Source organism: Salmo trutta, chromosome 26 (genome assembly GCF_901001165.1).
Source record: "Salmo trutta chromosome 26, fSalTru1.1, whole genome shotgun sequence".
NCBI lineage: Eukaryota > Metazoa > Chordata > Actinopteri > Salmoniformes > Salmonidae > Salmo > Salmo trutta.
Genome location: NC_042982.1, coordinates 4115774 through 4139745, shown reverse-complemented (window position 1 = coordinate 4139745; position 23972 = coordinate 4115774). Strand labels below are relative to the sequence as shown.

Below are 23972 nucleotides of genomic sequence, written 5' to 3'. Positions count from 1 at the left end.
ATGTAAACAGAAGACGGACGCCACAAACGTGTTGTCAATGAAAAATACCGCTGGCTGCAGCTGTGTTATCTGTGTAGAGTGTATGTGTGCTGTTTGCGTTTGTGGAATTATTTTGATGTGATTTGAAAGTAGGGGGATTTATGTTTCTATAACCGTACCGCATTTGAGAATCGATTCACGTTTAGATTGGGTATTTGTCTGTTTTGGCTTCCAAAGCCATTTCGCCTTTAACTAGAACATTTTAAGGTCCTTGGATTATAATGAGCAACGTTAGGCTCCTTTAGTCCATTACGGGGCTACTCTGTACATAACTAGTAATTGCAAAGCAAATCCGTCAGCCCCTGTTTAGTGTTTACTGCTTGGATATGGTATTAGCAGCAGCCCACTGTCCTGGATTCTTGACTTTGCAAGATTTAAAATCTCTCTCGTTACTCATATCGTCTTAGTGATCTTGTGATCAGTAGGTCCTCAGTTCAAGAATGCCCCCGAACCTTACTTGACCTCCTTGTAGGGGCTGGCAGTAGGCCTAACGCCTCATCACACCGAAAGCGTCTTTTGTGTTTTGGTACACCAGAAGTATATTCATTTCCAATGGAACACTGCGTTTGCCTTGCAGCATTGCGTTGCAGAGGTAGTTGCAGTGCGTTCTGTGTGGTGCATAAATTGGAAATATTGAACGTATGCATCAAACAATATGCGTAGACGGCTTAACAGAAATGGTAGCAGAAGGTGAATGTTGAACTTTTGTTGCACACATATCTAGATGATGCTGCGTACCATTTTGCGCAATGACGCTGTAGGTGTGATGGTGTAAATGTCTTCTGTTCATAACGAAGAGGGAGGGGAGCATTAGTGCAGTGATATGGATGTAATCAAGCATTGTATTGGGTAAGATTAGAGTAGAATGATTAAAGGCCTCCCCTCGCTTTTGTTAAATGCTGATTATGAGAGAGCTAGACTTGGGATATTGCATGTTATCATGACATGGACACTGTTAATCAACTCTTGCAAGGATGAAGAAATTGCCTGTTTTCCAGCAGCTTCTGCTAGTGTCTGCCCCCCTTACCTCTCACCCAGTGTGGATGGCAGAATATAAAAGCTGTTTATGATTTCTCCTAGCAAACAGTTTTTTGTGCAAAGGATAGTGTTTGAGGTTTATTGTCTGTGCTCGCCTTGCAAGAACTTAGAGTGCTGTGGAATTATATTAGGGAGAGATAGGCCTACTGCTTACCACTTTTGCCTTTGGACTTTCTTAGAATTATCTGCCTCAGTCTTAGCAACACTTAAATGTATGCCTACACACACACATATATATATATATGTGGATTCCCTTGAGGTCTTTTTGTGTAAAGGAATATATCAAGGGAATCCTTTTGAATGTTTTGTCCAGGGACTCATCACTGTATTCTGTGTTCTACAGGTTGCCATTAAAATCATAGACAAGAGCCAACTAGATGCTGTGAACCTGGAGAAGATCTACCGGGAGGTACAGATCATGAAAATGTTGGACCACCCGCACATCATCAAGTTGTACCAGGTAAACCGCTCCTTTTAAAACACCAGTCTACAAAATATAATCCATTTTTATTTGTTCCTCTGGGTTTTTGGATAAATGTGCAATGCCTATGGTCATTCAGGACATTTTCTAATGGGTGAGCAAACATCTCCAATCTACCTGGCCTTCACAGTCCTAGACCTTCATAGATATCAGAACTGACGTCTGACGGAGTTAATAACTAACCAACCAGCCCTCTCCAAGCAACGTGTCAAGGTGCTTAACAAAATTTCACCTAAACTGTACTGTAGGATTCAGCCTCTTGTGTTAATAGCAGTGGGGGGAAAAGCAATGTTCAGCTGTCAAGCTCTACAATCAGAAGAGGTCCTACTAGTCAACCTGAAAATCCCACCCCAGACTTCACTTTTCTTACATAAGACTTTAGGTCACTTTGGTTGTTGGGAATGTGAATAGCAGTTAATTATTATTACACAACCAAATGGCTCTGGTCCAGGCTTTGCTTTGTAATCATTGTGTATCATTATTTCCAACAGCTCTTCCATACAAACGGCATGGGTCAATTAGTCATTTCCTTTCAGGCCTCATAAACAGAGGGCAGCAGGCTTGGCATCGGCTCTCATCTCCAAACAACCAATCCACCCCCCCCCCCCCCCCCCCCCCCCGTTCAGTTTGTCTTGGGGTCTCTGCTTCACAGGATGCCCGCTCAGCGGACTCAGAGGCCCAAGTTTTCCACAGTCACATACACACACACACACACACACACACACAGCTCTTCACGGTTTCCAATGAACTTGTATGGCTATAATGTTGACATTTGCATGGGATAACAATCCATGTAATTTCCCCATTTGCATCGTTGACCAAGTACTGTGACAGAATTTGGATACTAAGTGCCATGTGATCGGCATGTTATGGAAAGCACTGGGGAAAGTGACATTGATTATCCCTACAGGGTTTTTGGTAAAATCATGGAGACAGGGGCATATTGGTCAGAAATGGTGCAGAGTAAAGCGTACGTTTGCCCAGATGGGAATTTACATGAAATAACCACTTTGTAGGATTCCTATGTGAATGTATCTGATTCATTAATGCGTTTATTTTTTATCTCTATTCATCCCTTTGTTTTCTTTGGCTAATTCTAGGACACGTCCCAAATGACATCCTATTCCCAATGTAGTGCACTACTTCCCATAGGGCCCTGGTCAAAAAGAAGTGCACATAGGGAATAGTGTGCCATTTGGGATGCTGTGCACATAGGGAATAGTGTGCCATTTGGGATGCTGCCCTGGTGTCCTCCCACACACACCGCTGGCACTATCAGTACCGTCTCTCTACTGGGAATAGTGGAACTGTTCAACCAGAACATCGTTCCCATTCTCTCATGTCTTCCATATTTGTGTCATTTTTGTAATTCCAAAAAATAAAGCATTCTTTTATTTTTGCTGTGAGCAGCAAATATGAGCCTTTACGGTGTGACATTTGCAACATTTACTCTGCTGATCAATGCAAGTTTGTATTAATTCATTTGTTCTTTTATGATCCTTTCATTTAAGACTGTTCTGCTGTTCTCAGTACACCCACGTCAGCCAGCCTAATACTGTTCCAGGAATCTATGCACGAGGATTATCAGATGAATTTACATTTTAACAGCACCAAGGTCATTGCTGAGGTTGGTCTTAATCTGTTTTGCTGTGTGCTTATTGCTTACTCATTGTTTCCTTCCCTTTTTCACAGGTGATGGAGACCAAAAACATGCTCTACTTGGTGACAGAGTATGCCAAAAACGGGGAGATTTTCGGTAAGTGAAGCAGACGTACCACGTGAATTTGTACCCGACTGGAAACAATGTCAAACAATTTTAGCTGAAAGATTTTTTTGTCATGTGTTGTCACCTCTCCTCTCCTGTTAGTTATATTGTGTACTTGCCTGCTGTAGCCTATACGCTGTGTACAAAACATTAACAACACCTGCTCTTTCCATGTCATAGACTGATCAGGTGAATCCAGGTGAAAGCAATGATCCCTTATTCATGCAACTTGTTCAATATATTTCAATCAGTGTAGATGAAGGGGAGGATTTTAAGCCTTGAGAGATTTGAGACATGGTTTGTGTATGTGTGCCATTGAGGGTGAATTGGCAAGACAAAAGATTTAAGTGCCTTTGAACCGGGGGCATGGTAGTGCAGTGGTTCCCAAACTGTGTTGGCGGGGCTTTCTTGAAAGTTGTAATAGTAGAATGCACAAGGTGCAATTTCAAAATTGGGTAGTGCGTCATCAGTTCCTCTTGTCATGTCAGTCATTGCATACGTTCGAGAGCTTTTATAACTTGTAAGAAATGTCCGGATCAACTAGCCCATGTCAGCTAATGTTTTTTAGCCCATAGATTTTATTTGTAATGTTTTAGTCACTCAAATATCACATGAATACACATTATACATGGCAAAATGTATAAAATTACCTAAAGATTTGCTTTGAAACTGCGGAATGTTCTCTGCAGCCCATGACAAAATGTGTAGAATTGCTTGAAATAGGCTTTAAACCGGCAACATTTTCTCTCCGCCAACCAGAGGGGTGTGAATAGTTTTGTGTCATGAACCGTGCTTGTGCCCATAGAAATAAATGTGGCACGCACACAGGGGTGGCGCAAAATGTTCCCCAATGCTGGAAGGGTGGCCTGAATGAAAAGGTTTGGGAACCCCTGTGGTAATGGGTGCCAGGTGCACTGGTTTGAGTCAAGAACTGCAATGCTGATGCGTTTTTTTTCACGCTCAATAGTTTGCTGTGTGTATCAAGAATGGTCCACTACCCAAAGGACGTCCAACCAACTTGACACAACTGTGGGAAGTAGTGGAGTTAACATTGGCAAGCATCCCCGTGGAACACTTTCACACTTTGTAGAGTCCATGCCCTGACGAATTGAGGCTGTTCTGAGGGCATTGAAGGTCCTCAAGAACACAGTGGCCTCCATCATCCACCACCAAGACTCTTCCTAGAGCTGGCCACACTGAGCATTCGGGGGGAAAGGCCTTGGTCAGGGTGGTGACCAAGAACCCGATGGTCACTCTGATAGAGCTCCAGAGTTCCTCTGTGGAGATGGGAGAACCTTCCAGAAGGACAACCATTTCTGCAGCATTCCACCAATCAGGCCTTTATGGTAGAGTGGCCAGACAGAAGCCACTCCTCAGTAAACGGCACATGACAGCCCACTTGGAGTTTGCAAAAGGCACCTAAAAGGACACTCGGACCATGTGAAACAAGTTTATCTGGTCTGAATGCCAAGTGTCACGTCTGGAGGAAACCTGGCACCATCCCTACTGGAAGCATGGTAATGAAAGCATCATGCTGTGGGGATGTTTTTCAGCTGCAGGGACTGGGAGACTAGTCAGGATCGAGGGAAAGATGAACGGAGCAAAGTGCCGCGAGATCTTTGATGAAAACTTGCTCCGGAGCGCTCAGGACCTCCGACTGGGGGGCGAAGGTTCACCTTCCAACAGGAGATCGACCCAAAGCACACAGCCAAGACAATGTAGGAGTGGCTTCGGGACAAGTCTCTGAATGTCTTTGAGTGGACCGGACTTGAACCCGATTGAACATCTCTGGAGAGAGCTGAAAATAGCTGTGCAGCGACGCTCTGTATCCAACCTGAAAGAGCTTGAGAAAATCTGCAGAGAAGAATTTGAGAAACTCCTCAAATACACGTATGCCAAGCTTGTAGTGCCATACCCAAGAAGACTCAAGGCTGTAATCGCTGCCAAAGGTGCTTCAACAAAGTACTGAGTAAAGGCTCTGAATACTTATGTAAATGTGATATTTACTTAATTTTCAAAAAAACTTTTTGCTTTGTCATTATGGGGTATTGTGAGTAGGTTGATGAGGAAAAAATCTATTTAAATCAATTTTAGAATAAGGCTGTAACATAACAAAATGTGGGAAAAGTAAAGGGGTCTGAATACTTTCCAAATGCGTTGTATGTTACTGATTGGCTTTTACGTAATCAAAAGGGAAGGCTTCTTTTGTCTGTTGAAGGACGGGCAATAGGGAAAAGGAATGCCTCCACCTGTTGTGAGATGATTTGATTAAATGTTCCCTCGAGTTCCCCACCATTTGCATATCTTGCCCCAAAGCTTACTTTCAGTGAAGATTGATTGTCGTAGGTGAGAACCTTTGTGTTAAACCCATATAATTAGAATTCTATGATTGTGACTCATTCGATAGATAGATAGTCTAGGAAATCATCTCTAAAATCACTATGTTTTGACTTAGTTTGTCCTAAGACCATTGTTTACATTGTTGTGCCACTTGGATGGCACCCACCGGAGCAGGGAGAGGGCAAGGAGGCGGCGCGGGTTAGTAGCGCTTGTCTGGCCTCCATATTCAGTTTAGAAGTCAGTCAAAACAGGCTTTCTTCAATACCCGTCTGTATCTGTACAGAGTTGATACAGGCTTACCTGTCCGTTCTATATGCCCACCATATAAGATGGAATCTAAACCTAAGATAATATCGTATGATATAGGTAAAGATGTGAAAAGCACGTAAGCGAAGTTCGCTTTTGCACAGTACATGGATGTCACAGACAGGCCTTCTTCCCAACGCAAGCCATGTCATTTGTGTATGTTCTCTATAGTTATGTACTTGAAAATGTATCAATTGACCATTTGGGCAGACTTTGAGCAGTAATGCAATGGTTCATTGGATCAGTCTAAAACTTTGCACATACACTGCAATCTAAATTACATCTAGACTCCTAAGTGATATAATGGCATTTATCTTTAATTTCAAAGATGATATTTTATCAGATCTAATGTGTTCTACATTAATTTCACATTTCCACAAACGGTATCAAGAATATGCATATCCTTGCTTCAGGTCCTGAGCTATATGCAGTTAGATTTGGATATGTCATTTAGGCGGGTTTTTTTTTTAAGGGTCCGATCCTCTACACTATTATTGCATGGAACTTATTATTTGACTGTTTAAGCAAATTTGTACTCCTGCACTTATTTAGGCTTGCCATAACAAAGGTGTTGAATACATTTCAGATTTTCACTTTTAATTAATTTGTAAAAATGTCTAAAAACATAATTCCATTATGGGTGGGGGGGTGTGTGTGTGTGTGTGTGTGTGTGTGTGTGTGTGTGTGTGTGTGTGTGTGTGTGTGTGTAGGCCAGTGACCCAACATCTCAATATAATATATTTTAAATTCAGGCTGTAACTCAACAAAATGTGGAATAAATCCAGTAGTGCGAATACTTTCTGAAGGCACTGTATGTTTTTCGTGTTGCATTTAAAAAAAAAAAAAAAAAATGTACACACACACACTTCTTAGGGTGTGTGATTTTGCCTAGTCAGAGTAATGCATGTTTACAGAGGTTCAGGAGGAGGGAAATGTAGCAATGATTTACATCAAGTGGTTGATGCCTTTTGGATGGTCATCACTGTGTGTGGGTGTGCGCACAAAGCAGCGATACTGCACTAAATAAACAAACTGTGTGTTTGACACTGCGTCTCCCCGTGCCTGGGTTATGCCAGGGCCAAGCTCAGAGCTGACACTGGTGTTGATTCTAACAGCCATCTTGTTTTCACCACGACTGATAATGAAGGGTACAGAGTAGGGGCGAGTGAATGGGACAAAGACGACGGCATTGATACCATGGAGTGCATCCCAAATGACACCCTATTCCCTTTTCAGTGCACTTCTTTTGACCAGGGCCCTTAATGTGTGCACTACATAGCGTGCCATTTGGGACTCTTTCTGGGGCTGTATTGGCTTCTGTGGCGCTTGGAAGACTTGTCTTGCAATCAGCCCATTATGATAGAAATAGACTGGGCTTGATTGTGCGCTCAGTACATTGGGTAACTTCGTTTCAGAGAATCCTTAGATTGCTTCGCAGATCATGTCTAGGTATTACAGAACCATTTTGTCCCCACTTATTGTGCTGTAAGTCCTGATTGCGCAATGTAATATGGTTAGGTAATGCATTTATATGCCGTCTCCATCAACATCATCACTGAGATTGACAGATACACAGCAAGCAGCACAATAGCTGACGTAAGTAAACAGGATTATAATGTTCTGTTTTCTTCCACTATAAACAGACATCCCTTCCACTTAACATCAATTTAAAGATCCACCAAGCTACATTTGTACAACTTGACTGAGTAGCTGGCTGTCAAGTAGCGTCATTTAAAGCCCCAGTTCTTTACCCAATCACCAGAAAGCACTTCACCCATCTACGCCTACCCCGGTCAACAGCCCTGCACCCCCCACAGCAACTTGCCCAAGCCTCCCCCATTTCTCCTTTACCCAAATCCAGATAGCCGATGTTCTGAAAGAGCTGCAAAATTTGGACCCCTACAAATCAGCCGGGCTAGACAATCTGGACCCTCTCTTTCGAAAATGATCCGCCGCAATTGTTGCAACCCCTATTACTAGCCTGTTAAACCTCTCTTTCGTATTGTCTGAGATCCCCAAAGATTGGAAAGCTCTTCAAAGGGGGAGACACTCTAGACCCAAACTGTTACAGACCTATATCTATCCTACATTTCTAAGGTCTTCAAAAGCCAAGTTAACAAACAGATCACCGACCATTTTCGAATCCCACCGTTCTCCGCTATGCAGTCTGGTTTCCGAGCTGGTCATCGGTGCACCTCAGCCACGCTCAAGGTCCTAAACGATGTCATAACCACCATCGATTAGAGACTATACTGTGCAGCTGTATTCATCGACCTGGCCAAGGCTTTCGACTCTGTCAATCACCACATTCTTATCGGCAAACTCAACAGCCTTGGTTTTTCAAATGACTGCCTCGCCGGTTTCACCAACTACTTCTCAGATAGAGTTCAGTGTGTCAAATCGGAGGGCCTGTTGTCCGGACCTCTGGCAGTCTCTATGGGGTGCCACAGGGTTCAATTCTCGGGCCGTCTCTTTTCTCTGTATACATCAATGATGTCGCTCTTGCTGCTTGTGATTCTCTGATCCACCTCTACGCAGACGACACCATTCTGTATACTTCTGGCCCTTCTTTGGACACTGTGTTAACTAACCTCCAGACAAGCTTCAATGCCATACAACTCTCCTTCTGTGGCCACCAACTGCTCTTAAATGCAAGTAAAACTAAATGCATGCTCTTCAACCGATCGCTGCCTGCACCTGCCCGCCCGTCCAGCATCACTACTCTGGAGTGTTCTGACTTAGAATATGTGGACATCTACAACTAGCTAGGTGTAATACCTGTAAACTCTCCTTCCAGACTCACATTAAGCATCTCCAATCCAAAATTACATCTAGAATCAGCTTCCTATTTTGCAACAAAGCATCCTTCACTCATGCTGCCAAACACACCCTCGTAAAACTGACTATCCTACCGATCCTTGACTTTGGTGATGTCATTTACAAAATATCCTCCAACACTCTACTCAGCAAATTGGATGTAGTCTATCACAGTGCCATCCGTTTTGTCACCAAAGCCCCATATACTACCCACCACTGCGACCTGTATGCTTCATATTCGTCGCCAAACCCACTGGCTCCAGGTCATCTACAAGTCTTTGCTAGGTAAAGCCCCGCCTTATCTCAGCTCACTGGTCACCATAGCAGCACCCACCCGTGCACGAGCTCCAGCAGGTATATTTCACTGGTCACCCCCAAAGCCAATTCCTCCTTTGGCTGCCTTTCCTTCCAGTTCTCTGCTGCCAATGACTGGAACGAATTGCAAAAATCACTGAAGTTGGAGACTCATATCTCCCTCTCTAACTTTTAAGCACCAGCTGTCAGAGCAGCTCACAGATCACTGCACCTGTACATAGCCCATCTGTAAATAGCCCATCCAACTACCTCATCCCCATACTGTTATTTCTTTTTTTTGCTCCTTTGCACCCAATATCTCTACTTGCACTTTCATCTTCTGCACATCTGTCACTCCAGTGTTTTAATTGCTAAATTGTAGTTATTTCGCCACTATGGCCTATTTATTGCGTTACCTCCCTTATCATACCTCATTTGCACACACTGTATATAGGCTTTTCTATTGTGTTATGGACTGTATGTTTGTTTATTCCATGTGTAACTCTGTGTTTGTGTCGCACTGCTTTGCTTTATCTTGGCCAGGTCGCAGTTGTAAATGAGAACTTGTTCTCAACTGACCTACCTGGTTAAATAAAGGTGAAATTAATTTAAAAAAAATGTTTAAATCACTGTTTAGAAGTTAATTTTATAAGCCTACTGCTCTCGGTCTGTGTCCATCCAGCTTTGTCCCAGACTCTGAGTGTCAACTAGCTAGTTGTCTGGGAGCAGATCTAGTCTGTCCATCCCATAGAATTACTAGAACGGACGTTCCTATACAAGTCAATGACTTAAACCGTTTCAATAGGTCTATTTCTATGATCCATCCATCCCAGCCCTATGGAGTTGGAGTCTGGCAGGGTAGTGGGTGCCGGACACAGTGAAAGGCCATTCCAACCTGTCTGCTGGCTAGTGAGCATCACCCACCCACCCAGCGCTGCGGGAGTGGATCAAACCTGGAGAAATTGGGTCAACCACAAATAATGAGGAGGAGCGGCAGAACAGAACCGCCAGGCAGAGGAGAGGGGGGAGAGAGGAAGGGAATGTCCATTTGAATTTGGAAAGGGGGTGAAAAAATGTAGGCCATGCATATTAAAATGAAAACTGCCAGAGAGTGGGTGGGTTTTATTGACTAGGCCTGAACACATCTGTCTTCTTGATAGAGTGCCCCGGCGAGATTCATTTTGCCTGTCAACTTCTTTTGTCTGCTGCAATAGTTGTCTATGATGTTTTTTTTCTTCGGTTACTCAGTAGGTATCGGTGTTTTTTGTCTGAGCTGAAAAGGCTTGGCTATACTGTTGACTCACCCAGCTGACACTTATCATCTCTTTGCTGGCTTATTTGACCTGGGGCCTTCTCGGTAAGTGTTGAATTGTGTAGCCTATGGGTACGTCTTTACTTCAGCACTAAGTTTCAGGAAAATACATTTTGGAGCTGAGATGTTGAAGGAGGGAGAGTGGGAGAGCATTGTTATTGCCCTTGTTCAGTGGGCAGGCTCTGCTTGGCTGTCTGGATGCTGGCCAGCACAGAAATTTACGGACGCCGGGTCCTGCTCTCGCTCGGCTCTCCAATCTCTTCTAAACCTGAGCAGCTGTTAAGAGATTACACATCTCCCCAACAGACCTGGAACGCGGTGCTCTTCTGAGCTTTTTCCTCATTGTTTTTAACACCTTGTCCTAGATCTGTGATTCATCACTCACACCCCCCCCTTCTCCCCCTCTCTTTCTCCCAAAATGCAACACTTCTTTGACTGAGTACACCTGACTGTGCTGCCATGTTGTCGGTCCTCCTCCTTGCCCCTTCTGACGTTCAAGCAGTGCATTACTCATCCATCCACTGGAACAGATTAGGCTAACATTGAAGCTGAAGGTCTGGTTTGCCAGAGCTGGTTTACCTTCTGGCTAGTACAGTGCCTATAGAAAGTCTACGCCCCCCCCCCCCTTGAACTTTTTTTCCCATTTTGTTGCGTTACAAAGAGGGATTAAAATGTATTTTTCTGTCAACGATCTACACAAAATACTCTGTCAAAGTGGAAGAATTCTAACATTTTATAAAGATTAATAGAAAAAAAACACACAAATACCTTGGTTAGATAAGTATTCCCCCCCCACCCCAGTCAATACATGTTAGAAATACTTTTTGGCAGTGATTACAGCTGTCAGTCTTCTTGGGTAAGTCTCACAGCTGTGAGCTTTGCAGACCTGTATTGTGCAATATTTGCCCGTAAGTCACTCCAGTGTAGATTTGGATTTGTGTTGTAGGTTATTGTTCTGCTGAAAGGTGAATTCCTCTCCCAGTGTCTGGTGTAAAGCAGACTGAAGCAGATTTTCCTCTAGGATTTTGCCTGTGCTTAGCGCCATCCCATTTCTTTTCATCCGGAATAATTCCCCCGTCTTTGCCTATGTCAAGCATACACATACCATGCTGCAGCCTCCACCATGTTTGAAAATAAGGGGGCTGAGTGTTGTTTTTGGATTATTATTTTCTGTATAGGCTTCCTTTTCACTCTGTCATTTAGGTTAATGTGGAATCACTACAATGTTGTTGAGCCATCCTCAGTTTTCTCCCATCACAGCCATTGAACTCTATAGCTGTTTAAAATCACCAATGACCTCATGATGACACCTAAGCAGTTTCCTTCCTGTCCTGCAGCTCAGTTCAGAAGGACGACTGTATATTTTATGTGTCTGGGTGGTTTAGTACATCAGCCACAGTATAATTATTAACTTTCAAAAATCATGTCAACCTCTGATGTGTTTCTCGTAATGTCTATTTCAAAGCAATAGAAAGAGTATGTAACACAGTGAACAACACTTCTATTGTCCAATGTCATGGTGTCAGCTAATTCAAGCCAGACAGATATCCAGGATCCAAAGTCCAGACTTTCTCTAGCGAGGGTTTGGTTAGGTACGATAGGGCAAGAGGCCGCTGTAGGCCTTCTACTCAGTGTATGCAGAGAGGTTTATCGCATAGCTGTGTTGTGTAGCTGCAGCAGCCCTAGCCCACCCAGTCTCTGTATTCAGAGCACCTCGCCACATTCCCATGCCAAGTGCGTTTTTTTCTTTTTAATTAGCGACACGCCACACAGAGAAGCCTCAGTCAAGAGGGGTAACAATATGGAGTTAACCATATGAAGTGAACCATTTATCAGAAGCACTGTCTGTCTATAATGTCACAGTTTCCTGGAACTTTAGCCGTATGCATTCCCATCTGCATGATGAACTCTGTGTATATACGTGAATTATAATTCAGCTTAATGCTTGCTATTGCCCTTGCTCCATCTGTCATTTTTATCCAGCCCTCTTGTTTGAGCACAGGATGGTCAACAGTGTTATTGTGAGGAACATCGACCCCCACCTAAATTACTTGAAATGACACGGACTCTAAAAACCCGAACTCTGGTCGGGCACCTGAAGTGTTCTGTATCGTTAATTTCTTCAACGTAATTCTGCCCTACTGTAGAGGGATATGGGTGCTCATTCCTCTCCGTCTCCTTCCCTCCATGCTATGTGAGGGTGTGAAATACAGAGCTGCATGCACGGCTGCCTGCTGGTTGGAGGTGTGAAGAGTCCGCCATGAAACGTGTTCCCCAGAGGCTGTTGATGAGGCTGAATGGGAAACGATGAATTAGGAATTATTCATTCTCTCCCGCATTATATCTGTTCATGGGCCTGCAGGATTTGAAGGTTGTAATTGGCGGGAGGAAGTCGTAACGAGTTTGATTTGACATTTGCTGATGGTTACAAATTATTTTTAAATGCCACATGCACCGAATACATTTCACCTTAACGTGAAATGCTTATTTGCACCATTTGATTAACTGTTCAGCAGTCTTATGGCTTGGGGATAGAAGCTGTTAAGGAGCCTTTTGGTCCCAGACTTGGTGCTCCGTTACCGCTTGGATAGGGAATTCAGTGTGGATTATACAGCGACAATCATTTTTGGAGTTGCTGTGTGTGTGTGCTCGCATAGACTATTAGCATCATTGAATACTGATTAAAGAAATATGAACAGAATCGAGCCACGATGGCTCCATGATCTTTAGAGATGGACGGGGGGAGTTTTATTTTATTTAAAAAAATATATATATATATATATATATTTTTTTTTACATATAGACTATTCTAGTTGTCAACCAAAACAAGATAAGCCAAGCCCAAAATAGATTCCAAATGTTTGCATTTGTCTCAGGAAAAGGGTGCGTGGCCCAAATTGTTTCCTCCTGTTTGTCCCTCAGAGAGGCAGCGTAAGGGTCAGGACACAAGAGTGTCATACAGCTCTTTGCACAACATTGCAGCAGCCAGGGACATTGGAGTTAGGTCATCTTGGCTCTGACTCGCTCCTTCCCTCCCTCCCCCTCTTATGTGCAATTTTTTATATATCTATATACAGTTGAAGTCGGAAGTTTACATACACTTATTGTAGTCATTAAAACTTTTTTGTTAACAAACTATAGTTTTGGCAAGTCAGTTAGGACATCTACTTTGTGCATGTCACAAGTAATTTTCCCAACAATTGTTTACAGACATATTATTTCACTTATAATTCACTGTATCACAATTCCAGTGGGTCAGAAGTTTACATACACTAAGTTGACTGTGCCTTTAAACAGCTTGGAAAATTACATCATGGCTTTTGAATCTTCTGATAGGCTAATTGACATCATTTGACTGTGGATGTATTTCAAGGCCTACCTTCAAACTTCTTGACATCGTGGGAAAATCAAAAGCAATCAGCCAAGATCTCAGAACATTGTAGACCTCCACAAGTCTGGTTCATCCTTGGGAGCAATTTCCAAACGCCTGAAGGTACCACGTTCATCTGTACAAACAATAGTACGCAAGTATAAACACCATGGGACTACGCTGCAGGAAGGAGACGTGTTCTGTCTCCTAGAGATGAATGTACTTTGGTGTGAAAAGTGCAAATCAATCCCAGAACAACAGCAAAGGAAGATGCTGGAGGAAACAGGTACAAAAGTATCTATATCCACAGTAAAATTAGTCCTATGTCGACATAACCTGAAAGGCCGCTCAGCAAGGAAGAAGCCACTGCTCCAAAACCGCCAGAAAAGCCAGACCTAAGGTTTGTAATGTCCTCTGGTCTGATGAAACAAAAATAGAACTGTTTGGCCATAATGACCATCGTTATGTTTGGAGGAAAAAGGGGGAGGCTTTCAAGCCGAAGAACACCATCCCAACCGTGAAGCACGGGGGTGGCTGCATCATGTTGTGGGGGTGCTTTGCTGCAGAAGGGACTGGTGCACTTCACAAAATAGATGGCATCACGAGGAATGTGTTATGTGGATATATTGAAGCAACATCTCAAGACATCAGTCAGGAAGTTAAAGCTTGGTTGCAAATGGGTCTTCCAAATGGACAATGACCCCAAGCATACTTCCAAAGTTTTGGCAAAATGGCTTAAGGACAGCAAAGTCAAGGTATTGGAGTGGCCATCACAAAGCCCTGACCTCAATCATATAGAAAATTTGTGGGCAGAACGGAAAAAGCATGTGCGAGCAAGGAGGCCAACTAACCTGACTCAGTTACACCAGCTCTGTCAGGAGGAATGGGCCAAAATTCACCCAACTTATTGTGGGAAGCTTGTGGAAGGCTACCCGAACCGTTTGACCCATGTTAAACAATTTAAAGGCAATGATACCAAATACTAATTGAGTGTATGTAAACTTCTGACCCACTGGAAATGTGATGAAAGAAATAAAAGCTGAAATAAATAATTCTCTGCTATTATTCTGACATTTCACATTCTTAAAATAAAGTGGTGATCTGAACTACTAGGATTAAATGTCAGGTATTGTTAAAAAAAATACTGAGTTTAAATGTATTTGGCTAAGGTGCATGTAAACTTCCGACTTCAACTGTATATATGTATATCTTTTTTTTGTCTAACCTTTATTTAACTAGGCAAGTCAATTAAGAACAAATTCTTATTTTATAATGATGGCCAAACCCTCCCCTAACCCGGACGACACTGGGCCAATTGTGCGCCTCCCTATGAGACTCCCGATCACGGCCGGTTGTGATACAGCCCGGGATCAAACCAGGTTCTGTAGTGACGCTTCTAGCGCTGAGATTCAGTGCTTTAGACCGCTGCGCCACTCGGGAGCCCTTTTATTTCCTCATGCACAAACAGGCCAGTTCTGAGTAACCTCCCTCCTAGTTCCTCCTTGAGCTAGCTGATGAGGAAATAAATTGGTCAATCCCTTCATTTTGAATGTATTCTGTTTTCTATGTGTTAAAGTAGGCATAGGCTATAATGTGTTTCACTACCCAGCGGAGCAGTCTCTGCGTTAGTTGGGCCTGTTAGGGCTGGGTCTGTGGGCTTTGCTGGCCGAGGGCCAGGGGGCTGACCAAGCACTCCTGGGTGTGGTGACTGACCGCATGATTACATCCATGCGGGGGATGTTTACTCTGCTGCATCGACCCGATCACAGAATCACAGGCCAGGCTCCTTATTGTGGCTCATCACTGTCCTTGTCCTCTGTCGGCTGGCTGTCTGGCCGGGAGAAGGGTGGTTACTGTAAGAGTAGTTGAGAGAGCTGAGGTATTCCATGCCTCTGTGATTGTACTCTACAAACATGGATATGGCTTAATAAACCCAAATGGATTTGTACTAGCCTATTACTGTTCAGGCATGAGCAGAGTGGTGATTCTATTAGTTACACACTGATGGATTTGGTCTAATATGTAGTCTAGCAAGCCTTAGCTAGGAAGAGTACTTTGAGAACACATAGGCCTACATGTTTGAGGCCTTTGCATCCTAGCCACCCCTGATTTGAATGTAAGCCAGCTGAACTTATGACTCTAACTCTCTCCCGCTCTCTAGACTACCTGGCCAAACACGGGAGACTGAGCGAGCTGGAAGCGCGGCGCAAGTTCTGGCAGATCCTGTCAGCGGTGGAGTACTGCCACAACCGTAACATAGTCCACCGAGACCTGAAGGCTGAGAACCTGCTGCTGGACGGACACATGAACATCAAGATAGCAGGTAGGCGGTCGGTGCATTAAAGCCAGAAGTTTTGTCTGTTTTTTTCCTGATCCCATTACCTGTGGCGTTTTTGTCAGTTTTGCAACCCTACTCTTAGTGTTTCAGGGTTACCTAAGAATAATCTTGGAATTGCCAGTGGGATGGACTGTATGAGAGTTTCACAAAGTCATGAAGAACCTGTAAATCGACACAGGCCAAGAAAATGTAAACCAAGTCTTTTATATTGCAGTGAGAACAACTTCACAACTTGTTTTGATCAGAACATTGCTGTTGGATTACATGGCCAGGAGCAATGACCTCAGCCACGGTTCAGTTCTGAAATGTCTAACGACCAGAGCAGGCCATTTGCACTGTGTTGAGAGGTAACCAAAGTCCCCTAGCTAAATGAGGGAAGCAGGAGCTGAAGCTAGGCCGTACTGCACAGAGCCCTGGGCTGCTGTTGCGTTATCAGGAAGATGGCATTTTGAGCGGGCCAGTGAAAAATGTCATCGAGCATCTGGGAGAGTGCCGGGCGAGAAGGTGTGTTCTGAGCTTCAGACACCGTGACACAATGTGCGCATGCCCACAGAGTCCCTGTGGTCCTGCTCCAGGGGTGTTAGATCTAGGCTAGTCCGGACAGTGACTGATGGAGAGAGAGAGACTTGGCCGGGGCTTCCTAAGAAGCCTGTTTTCCCTTCCTTGGCCGTGTTCATTAGGGCAGGAATGGAAAATGTTTCCAAACACTTTTCAGCTGAAAATGAAAATGAGTCCCTGTAGTTCCTCCTCGGTTTTAGTCAGTTTTGTTCTGTTTGTTGTCTAATGAACACAACCCAGTTTGTCTCTCTGGATGTAAAAGAAGATGATCAGTTGTTGTGAATGGTGGCGGGTGGTTGTTGTTATTACCAAAGGCAATTTCGCCACCACAATAACTCAAATCCAATTGTTGGGGAAGGTACACTTATTTGGAGAAACTGACCAATGAAACTACATTTAACCTAGGATTACAAATACATCAGGCAGGCATACAAGAACATTGGTACATCCTGTGCTTTGCTTGGCTTAGATGAGGAAGTTTGTTGTTTTGTTCGAGTCTCTCTGGATTTAAAAGAGACTCACTGCACAGAGAAACAGATAAATATTCCCCCAGTGATATTTAACCCCTTGTTTTACCTCACCGAAGGACATTGTGTGATTCATGTTTCATCCTCAAATAAGAGGATTTACTGCCACACTAGTCCCCCTTTTTAAAGGTCTCCTTTTGTATACCCAGAACTGCCCGGGTGGTCAGTCGCTCAGAAGCTCTGTGGTGGTTGATGGTCAGTCAAGGAAAGGTCACCCAAGTGCCAGGCAGCGGGGGGTGTTGCCTTTGTTTCCACTTCAAAGAGTGTGCGTGCGTGCGTGCGTGCGTGCGTGCGTGCGTGCGTGCGTGCGTGCTCAGCACGTTCTAAGAAGCAGCCAGATCATGCACTTATCAGTAAGCCTCTTAAATGGATTGGTTCTGCTGCTGCAGCAAACAACATTTGATCACAGGGGTACATTGCTCGCCCCCCCTTCACCCATACTATGTCTTGTTTTATTGTTCATGGACCAAGCTGAAAGGCCACCCGCTACACAGAATAACATGTTGAAGGTGCAGGTGTTATATCATCATTCAGCCACCCCCTCATTCATCCTCCCCAGTGGTGAAAGTCATTTGATATGGCCAACATGCATGCTTTTGTACCTCAGACAGGATGATACTCACCCACAGACACATTCCCCCAGCTGTATAAATCTCCATAGTAAGCTGAGCTCTCTATGCACTTGTATCAACTTGCGCAAGGGCACATCGCATTATCCCTCATTATAAACACACAACCACTGTTGGCTACTAGCTAGCGTTGACCCCCCCACCACCCCCCACCCCTGTGTGAGTAGACACGTTAGGCTAATATTTGGAACAGGAAGTAGTCTAGATAGTGTCTACATCCCAAATTACACTTTATTCTTAATGTAGTGCACTACTTTTGACCAGAGCCCTGCTCAAAAGTAGTGCACTTAATAGGGAAAAATAATCCATTTGGGACACAGAGTAATCGGGGCTGGACGTGGCGTTGCACAGCCCACCGTCCACACATAGCGAGCCCCTGGCCTGTTGGGAACATTGACGTCAGCCAGCCGCGCTGCTCAATATGCAGCCCGCAAAGTGGGTCAGCTCCTCTGATAAGTCCTCATGCCTTCCTTACTCTGCCTTAACATGACTCTCACCGTCATATCATTATCTCGCCTAGTCTATTTTTTTACATTTATTTAACCTTTATTTAACTAGGCAAGTCAGTTAAGAACACATTTTTACTTACAATGACGACCTAGGAACAGTGGGTTAACTGCCTTGTTCAGGGGCAGAACGGCAGATTTGTACCTTGTCAGCTCGGGGATTCGATCTAGCAACCTTTCGGTTACTGGTCCAATGCTCTAACCACTAGGCTACCTGCCGCCCCATTAAATCTACAACTTAATCTACAACTTACTTGTAGGCTTGAGGTGTAGGATTGACCGCTTCTTTTGTCTCTAGTTCAAATGTAGCCTAAAGCCATGGCTAAATCTAGACGTACGTATACCGTGCCTTCACCTCTTAAAATGTTCACATTTTGACCTTGATGCAGTTGCATTGCTAGAGCCAATTTTTCATGTGAGGTATAAAAAAAAGGGGGGGGGGGGGAACATGTTTCAGATTATTATCATTCAGTAAACCCAGATTCACAGTATAACTAGAATATAATCCAGACGTGCATGGGATGGATTCGTGTACATTTTAGATGACGGTTAAGAAACCTTGTGTTTTTAGCTAGGCTAGTCAATGGCGTTGCTGCCCTGCGTGTGCTGTGCAGTCTGTGGTACACATCACACAGGGGTTCCTTTTGCTGGTAATTGCCGGCTTTTGCCCCCCCCCCCCCCCCCCCCCCCAAAAAAGATATTTTTTTAAATAAATCTGTTGCCGGCCAAAATGACTGGGAGAAAAATGCTTTTTATTCATTGATGGAAATACCAGTTGATATAAATACATTTGACCGTCATGCTTTTTGGTGTATGGGGTAATTTGCATAATTTAGAGGAATTAAATTGGCCTGTGTATTTTCGTTAGTCATAATGTAGGCTTATCTTATTTATCCAGCACAACTATCAGACGCGCACAGCATACAGAGCCAATTTTGAGTGGGATTTCTCCTGCAGCTCCCAGTTGATTGCTGCTGGAGTAAAACATGTGCTTTTATAAGCCTATTCATTGCGCAACAATTCTAAAGGCAATCGCATGTTAAAAACAGTTTTGGTGCACAATTAAAATGCGCAATTAAAATGAAAAGTTTTATTTCTCAACTGTTCATTGAAGCACACCTCCCATTCAAGTGCAGGCAACAGGCTATCATATCAGCGTGTCACCCACCACTTTACAATGTGAGCTGGAGGCAGTATGCACTTTGAAATTATATGTAATTGTTTGAAACCTGAAAGTTTTATTTCATGTTATGAGGTATGTCTTACCTTGCTTCAAAGTAGCCTATAGGCAAAATACGACCATGGACTTGAAGGCAATTATTTTATAAAGACTTCATAGGCGGTGCATGAGTTTCAAGTTTGGGGAAGATTACAATTTATTCTACTGTTCTGCGTGCCAGTTAGGATTTTATGTGCATTATCATGGAACTGTTCATTTCAATAATAATTTATTTTTTAAATAGCTTACTGTGAGGAATTATAGTTTTAATATATTGTCATTCGCAATGGATGTTAAAAAAACACTTTCCTACATTTCCGAGCAGCAGGCCAGGTACGACTATGCGTGCTCAGGCTCCCTAAACATTATCAGGACAGAGAAACGGGGGTGTTCATCTTAAGATGAATGCACTACGCCGCTCTGGATAACACTGTCTGCTACGTGACTAAAATCTCAAATGAGTACAGAAGGGGACTAAGCATGTTGAGGGTCAACATGAGGGGCCCGTGTTGAGGGTCAACGTGGCGGATGTGTTGTCTACCCTCACCACTTGGGGACGGCCTATCAAGAAGTCCAGGATCCAGTTGCAGTGGGAGGTGTTAAATTCCAGGATCCTGAGCTTAGTGATGAGCTTGTAGGACACTATCATGTTGAATGCTGAGCAATAGGGAGCCCTCCCTTCAGCAAATCCGACCACGACTCAATCTTGCTCCTACCGTCCTCAAACAGGATGTACCCATGACTAGAACCATTCAACGCTGGTCTGACCAATCGGAATCCACGCTTCAAGATTGTTTTGATCACACGGACTGGGAAATCTACCGGGCAGCCTCAGAGAATAACATTGATCTATACACTGGCTCTGTGAGTGAGTTTATAAGGAAGTGCATTGGAGATGTTGTGACCATTAAAACCTACCCTAACCAAAAACCATTGATGGATGGCGGCAAAACTGAAAGCGCGAACCACCGCATTTAACCATGGAAAGAAGACTGGGAATATGTCTGAATATAAACAGTGTAGTTATTCCATCCGTAAGGCATTCAAAGAAGCGAAATGTTGGTATAGGGACAAAGTGGAGTCGCAATTAAATGGCTCAGACACGAGAAGTATGTGGTAGGGTCTACAGGAAATCACGGACTACAATGTAGAAAACCAGCCACGTCATAGACACCGACGTGCTGCTTCCAGACAAACTAAACACCTTCTTTGCTCGCTTTGACCAACAGTCAAGGAGAGGTCCTTCTCCGTGGCTGACGTGAGTAAGACATTTAAACGTGTTAACCCTCGCAAGGCTGCTGGCCCAGACTGCATCCCTAGCCGCGTCCTCAGCATGCGCAGACCAGCTGGCTGGTGTGTTTACGGACATATTCAATCGCTCCCTATCCTAGTTTGCTGTCCCCACATGCTTCAAGATGGCCACCATTGTTCCTGTACCCAAGAAGGCAAAGATAACTGAACTAAATGACTACCGCCCTGTAGCACTCACTTCTGTCATCATGAAGTGCTTTGAGAGACTAGTCAAGGATCATATCACCTCCACCTTACCTGCCACCCTAGACCCACTTCAGTTTGCATACCGCCCCAACAGGTCCACAGACGATGCAATCACACTGCACACTGCCCTATCCCAAGAGGAATATGTATGTAAGAATGCTGGTCATTGACTACAGCTCAGCAATCAACACCATAGTACCCTCCAAGCTCATCATTAAGCTGGAGGCCCTGCATATCATCCCTGCCCTGTGCAATTGAGTCCTGGACTTTCTGAAGGGCCGCCCCCAGGTGGTGAAGGTAAGAAACAACATCTCCACTTCGCTGACCCTCAACACTGGGTCCCCACAAGGGTGGGTGCTCAGCCCCCTCCTGTACACCCTGTTCACCCATAACTGCGTGGCCATGAACGCCCCCAACTTAATCATCAAGTTTGGAGAACGACACAACAGTTGTGTGGGCACTCAGTGTGGTATCAGGAAAACAACCTCTCACTCAACGTCAACAAAACAAAGGAGATTATCATAGACTTCAGGAAACAGCAGAGCACCCCCCCAATCCACATCGAAGGGACAGCAGTGGAGAAGGTGGAGCGTTTTAAGTTCCTCTGTGTACACATCACAGACAAACTGAAATGGTCCACCCACACAGCGCCTCTTCAACCTCTGTCACCTAAAACCCTGACAAACTTTTACAGATGCACAATTGAGAGCATCCTGTCGGGCTGTATCACCGCCTGGTACGCAAACTGCATCGCCCTCAACCGCAAGGCTCTCCAGAGGGTGGTGCAGTCTGCACAACGCATCACCGGGGGCAAACTACCTGCCCTCCAGGACACCTACAGCACCCGATGTCACAGGAAGGCCAAAAAAGAGAATCAAGGACAACAACCACCCGAGCCACTGCCTGTTCACCCCGCTACCATCCAGAAGGCGAGGTCAGTACAGGTGCATCAAAGCGGGGACCGAGAGACTGAAAAACAGCTATCTCAAAGCCATCAGACTGATAAACAGCAATCACTAACTCCGAGAGGCTGCTGCCTACATAGACTCACTAGTCACTTTAAACAATGCCACGTTAATAATGTTTACATATCTTACATTACTCATCTCATATGGATATACTGTATTTTATACCATCTATTGCATCTTGCCTATGCCGCTCGGCCATCGCTCATCCATATATTTATGTGTACATATTGTTATTCTATCCCTTTCAACTTGTGTGTATTTGGTAGTTGTTGGGGATTGTTAGATTACTTGTTAGATATTACTGCACTGTCGGAACTAGAAGCACAAGCATTTCGCTACACTCGCATTAACATCTGCTAACCATGTGTATGTGACCAATAAAATGTGATTTGATTTTGATTTATAGTCAATGAACAGCGTTCTCACGTAGGTGTTCCTCTTGTCCAGGTGGGAGAGGGCAGTGTGGAGCGCAATAGAGTGTGTCATCTGTGGGACGGTATGCAAATTGGAGGGGGCCCAGGGTGTCTGGGATGATGGTTTTGATGTAACCCATGACCAACCTTTCAAAGCATTTCATGGCTACAGATGGGAGTGCTACGGGGCGACAGTCATTTAGACAGGTTACCTTGACGTTCTTGGGCACAGGGACTATGGTGCTTTGCTTGAAACATGTAGGTGTTACAGACTGGGTCAAAGAGAGGTTGAAAAGGTCAGTGAAGACACTTGCCAGCTGGTCAGAGCAGGCTCTGAGTACGTGTCCTGGTAATTCTTCTGACCCTGCAGCCTTGTGAATGTTAACCAGTTTAAAGGTTTAACTCACATCGGCTACGGAGAACAATGTCACACAGTCGTCCGGAACAGCTGGTGCTCTCATGCATGGTTCAGTGTTGCTTGCCTCAAAGTGAACATAGAAGGAATTTAGTTTGTCTGGTATGCTCGCATCACTGGACAGCTCGCGGCTGATATTCTCTTTGTAATCCGTAATAGTTTGCAAGTCCTGCCACATCCGACAAGCATCAAAGCCGGCGTAGCAGGATTTGATCTTAGTCCTGTGTTGACATTTTTACTGTTTGATGGCTCGTCAGAAGTCCTAGCGGGATTTCTTATAAGTGTCCGTGATTGATGTGGTAAACTACTCAATGTTATCTTATGAATCCCAGGAACATATTCCAGTCTGTACTAGCGAAACAGTCCTGTAGTTTAGCATCCACTTCAACGGAACCCTTCCGTATTGATCGCATCACTGGTACTTCCTGTTAGTCAAATTTTAGTCTGGAGTACTGCCTATGGGCTTCCCAATGGGCCCTGGTCAAAAGTAGTGCCCTAGAAAGGGAATAGATTGGCGTTTAGGATGCAGACGGGGACACTGCTGCAGCTTGATACGGGTTGATCTTGGACATTGGATCTCATGCTGTCGACAATCACTCGGGGAGGGGTGAGTGCTTCATTTGGCCGGAGCACTGAAGAGACTAAATCAATTTGAAAAGCTGTTGAACACTGCTTTGTGCCACGCAGTCCAACTCTACCTGCCCCCATTACGTAAGCCGCAATATTAATATTTGTATTTGTCGTAACGCGTCTTCTTCCCTCAGCTTTATATAACTGTGATGATGATTAAAAACAAATACTAAAAATAGTTATTCATCTGATAAATGTTAGTTGTTACAACAGGGTCCCTTAACACCGTCGGGCTCCACAGATAACGGTCTCTCCATTCTCATACTCGAGGGCAACGACACTGAAATGTATTCAAATAGAATCTTAAACATAAGGAACAGACGCGAGGGAGTGAGACGGATAGAGAATGAAAAGGAGGGGGGGGCAATTTGCAAAAGTAAAAGCGAGCAGCTTCATACTGGTAAAAGATTTGGCAACTCGTCGTTGGAAGTTGAATTTTAATGAAAGGCAGACTTTTTTTCCCCCCCCGAGTTATGATTAAGATCAAGGTGTAAGTTTGTCTCTCGCTCT

At 44.2% G+C, this 23972-nt stretch overlaps 1 protein-coding gene across 1 annotated transcript in view; it reads left to right on the top strand.

Annotated features, from left to right (window-relative positions):
• The window catches only part of sik2b (salt-inducible kinase 2b), a 61259-nt gene that overhangs the window by 9073 nt on the left and 28214 nt on the right, over positions 1-23972 (top strand). The window contains exons 2-4 of the mRNA XM_029714436.1: positions 1421-1537; positions 3251-3314; positions 15924-16085. Of these exons, the coding sequence (XP_029570296.1) occupies positions 1421-1537; positions 3251-3314; positions 15924-16085 (343 nt within the window). The remainder of the gene's footprint in view (positions 1-1420; positions 1538-3250; positions 3315-15923; positions 16086-23972) is intronic.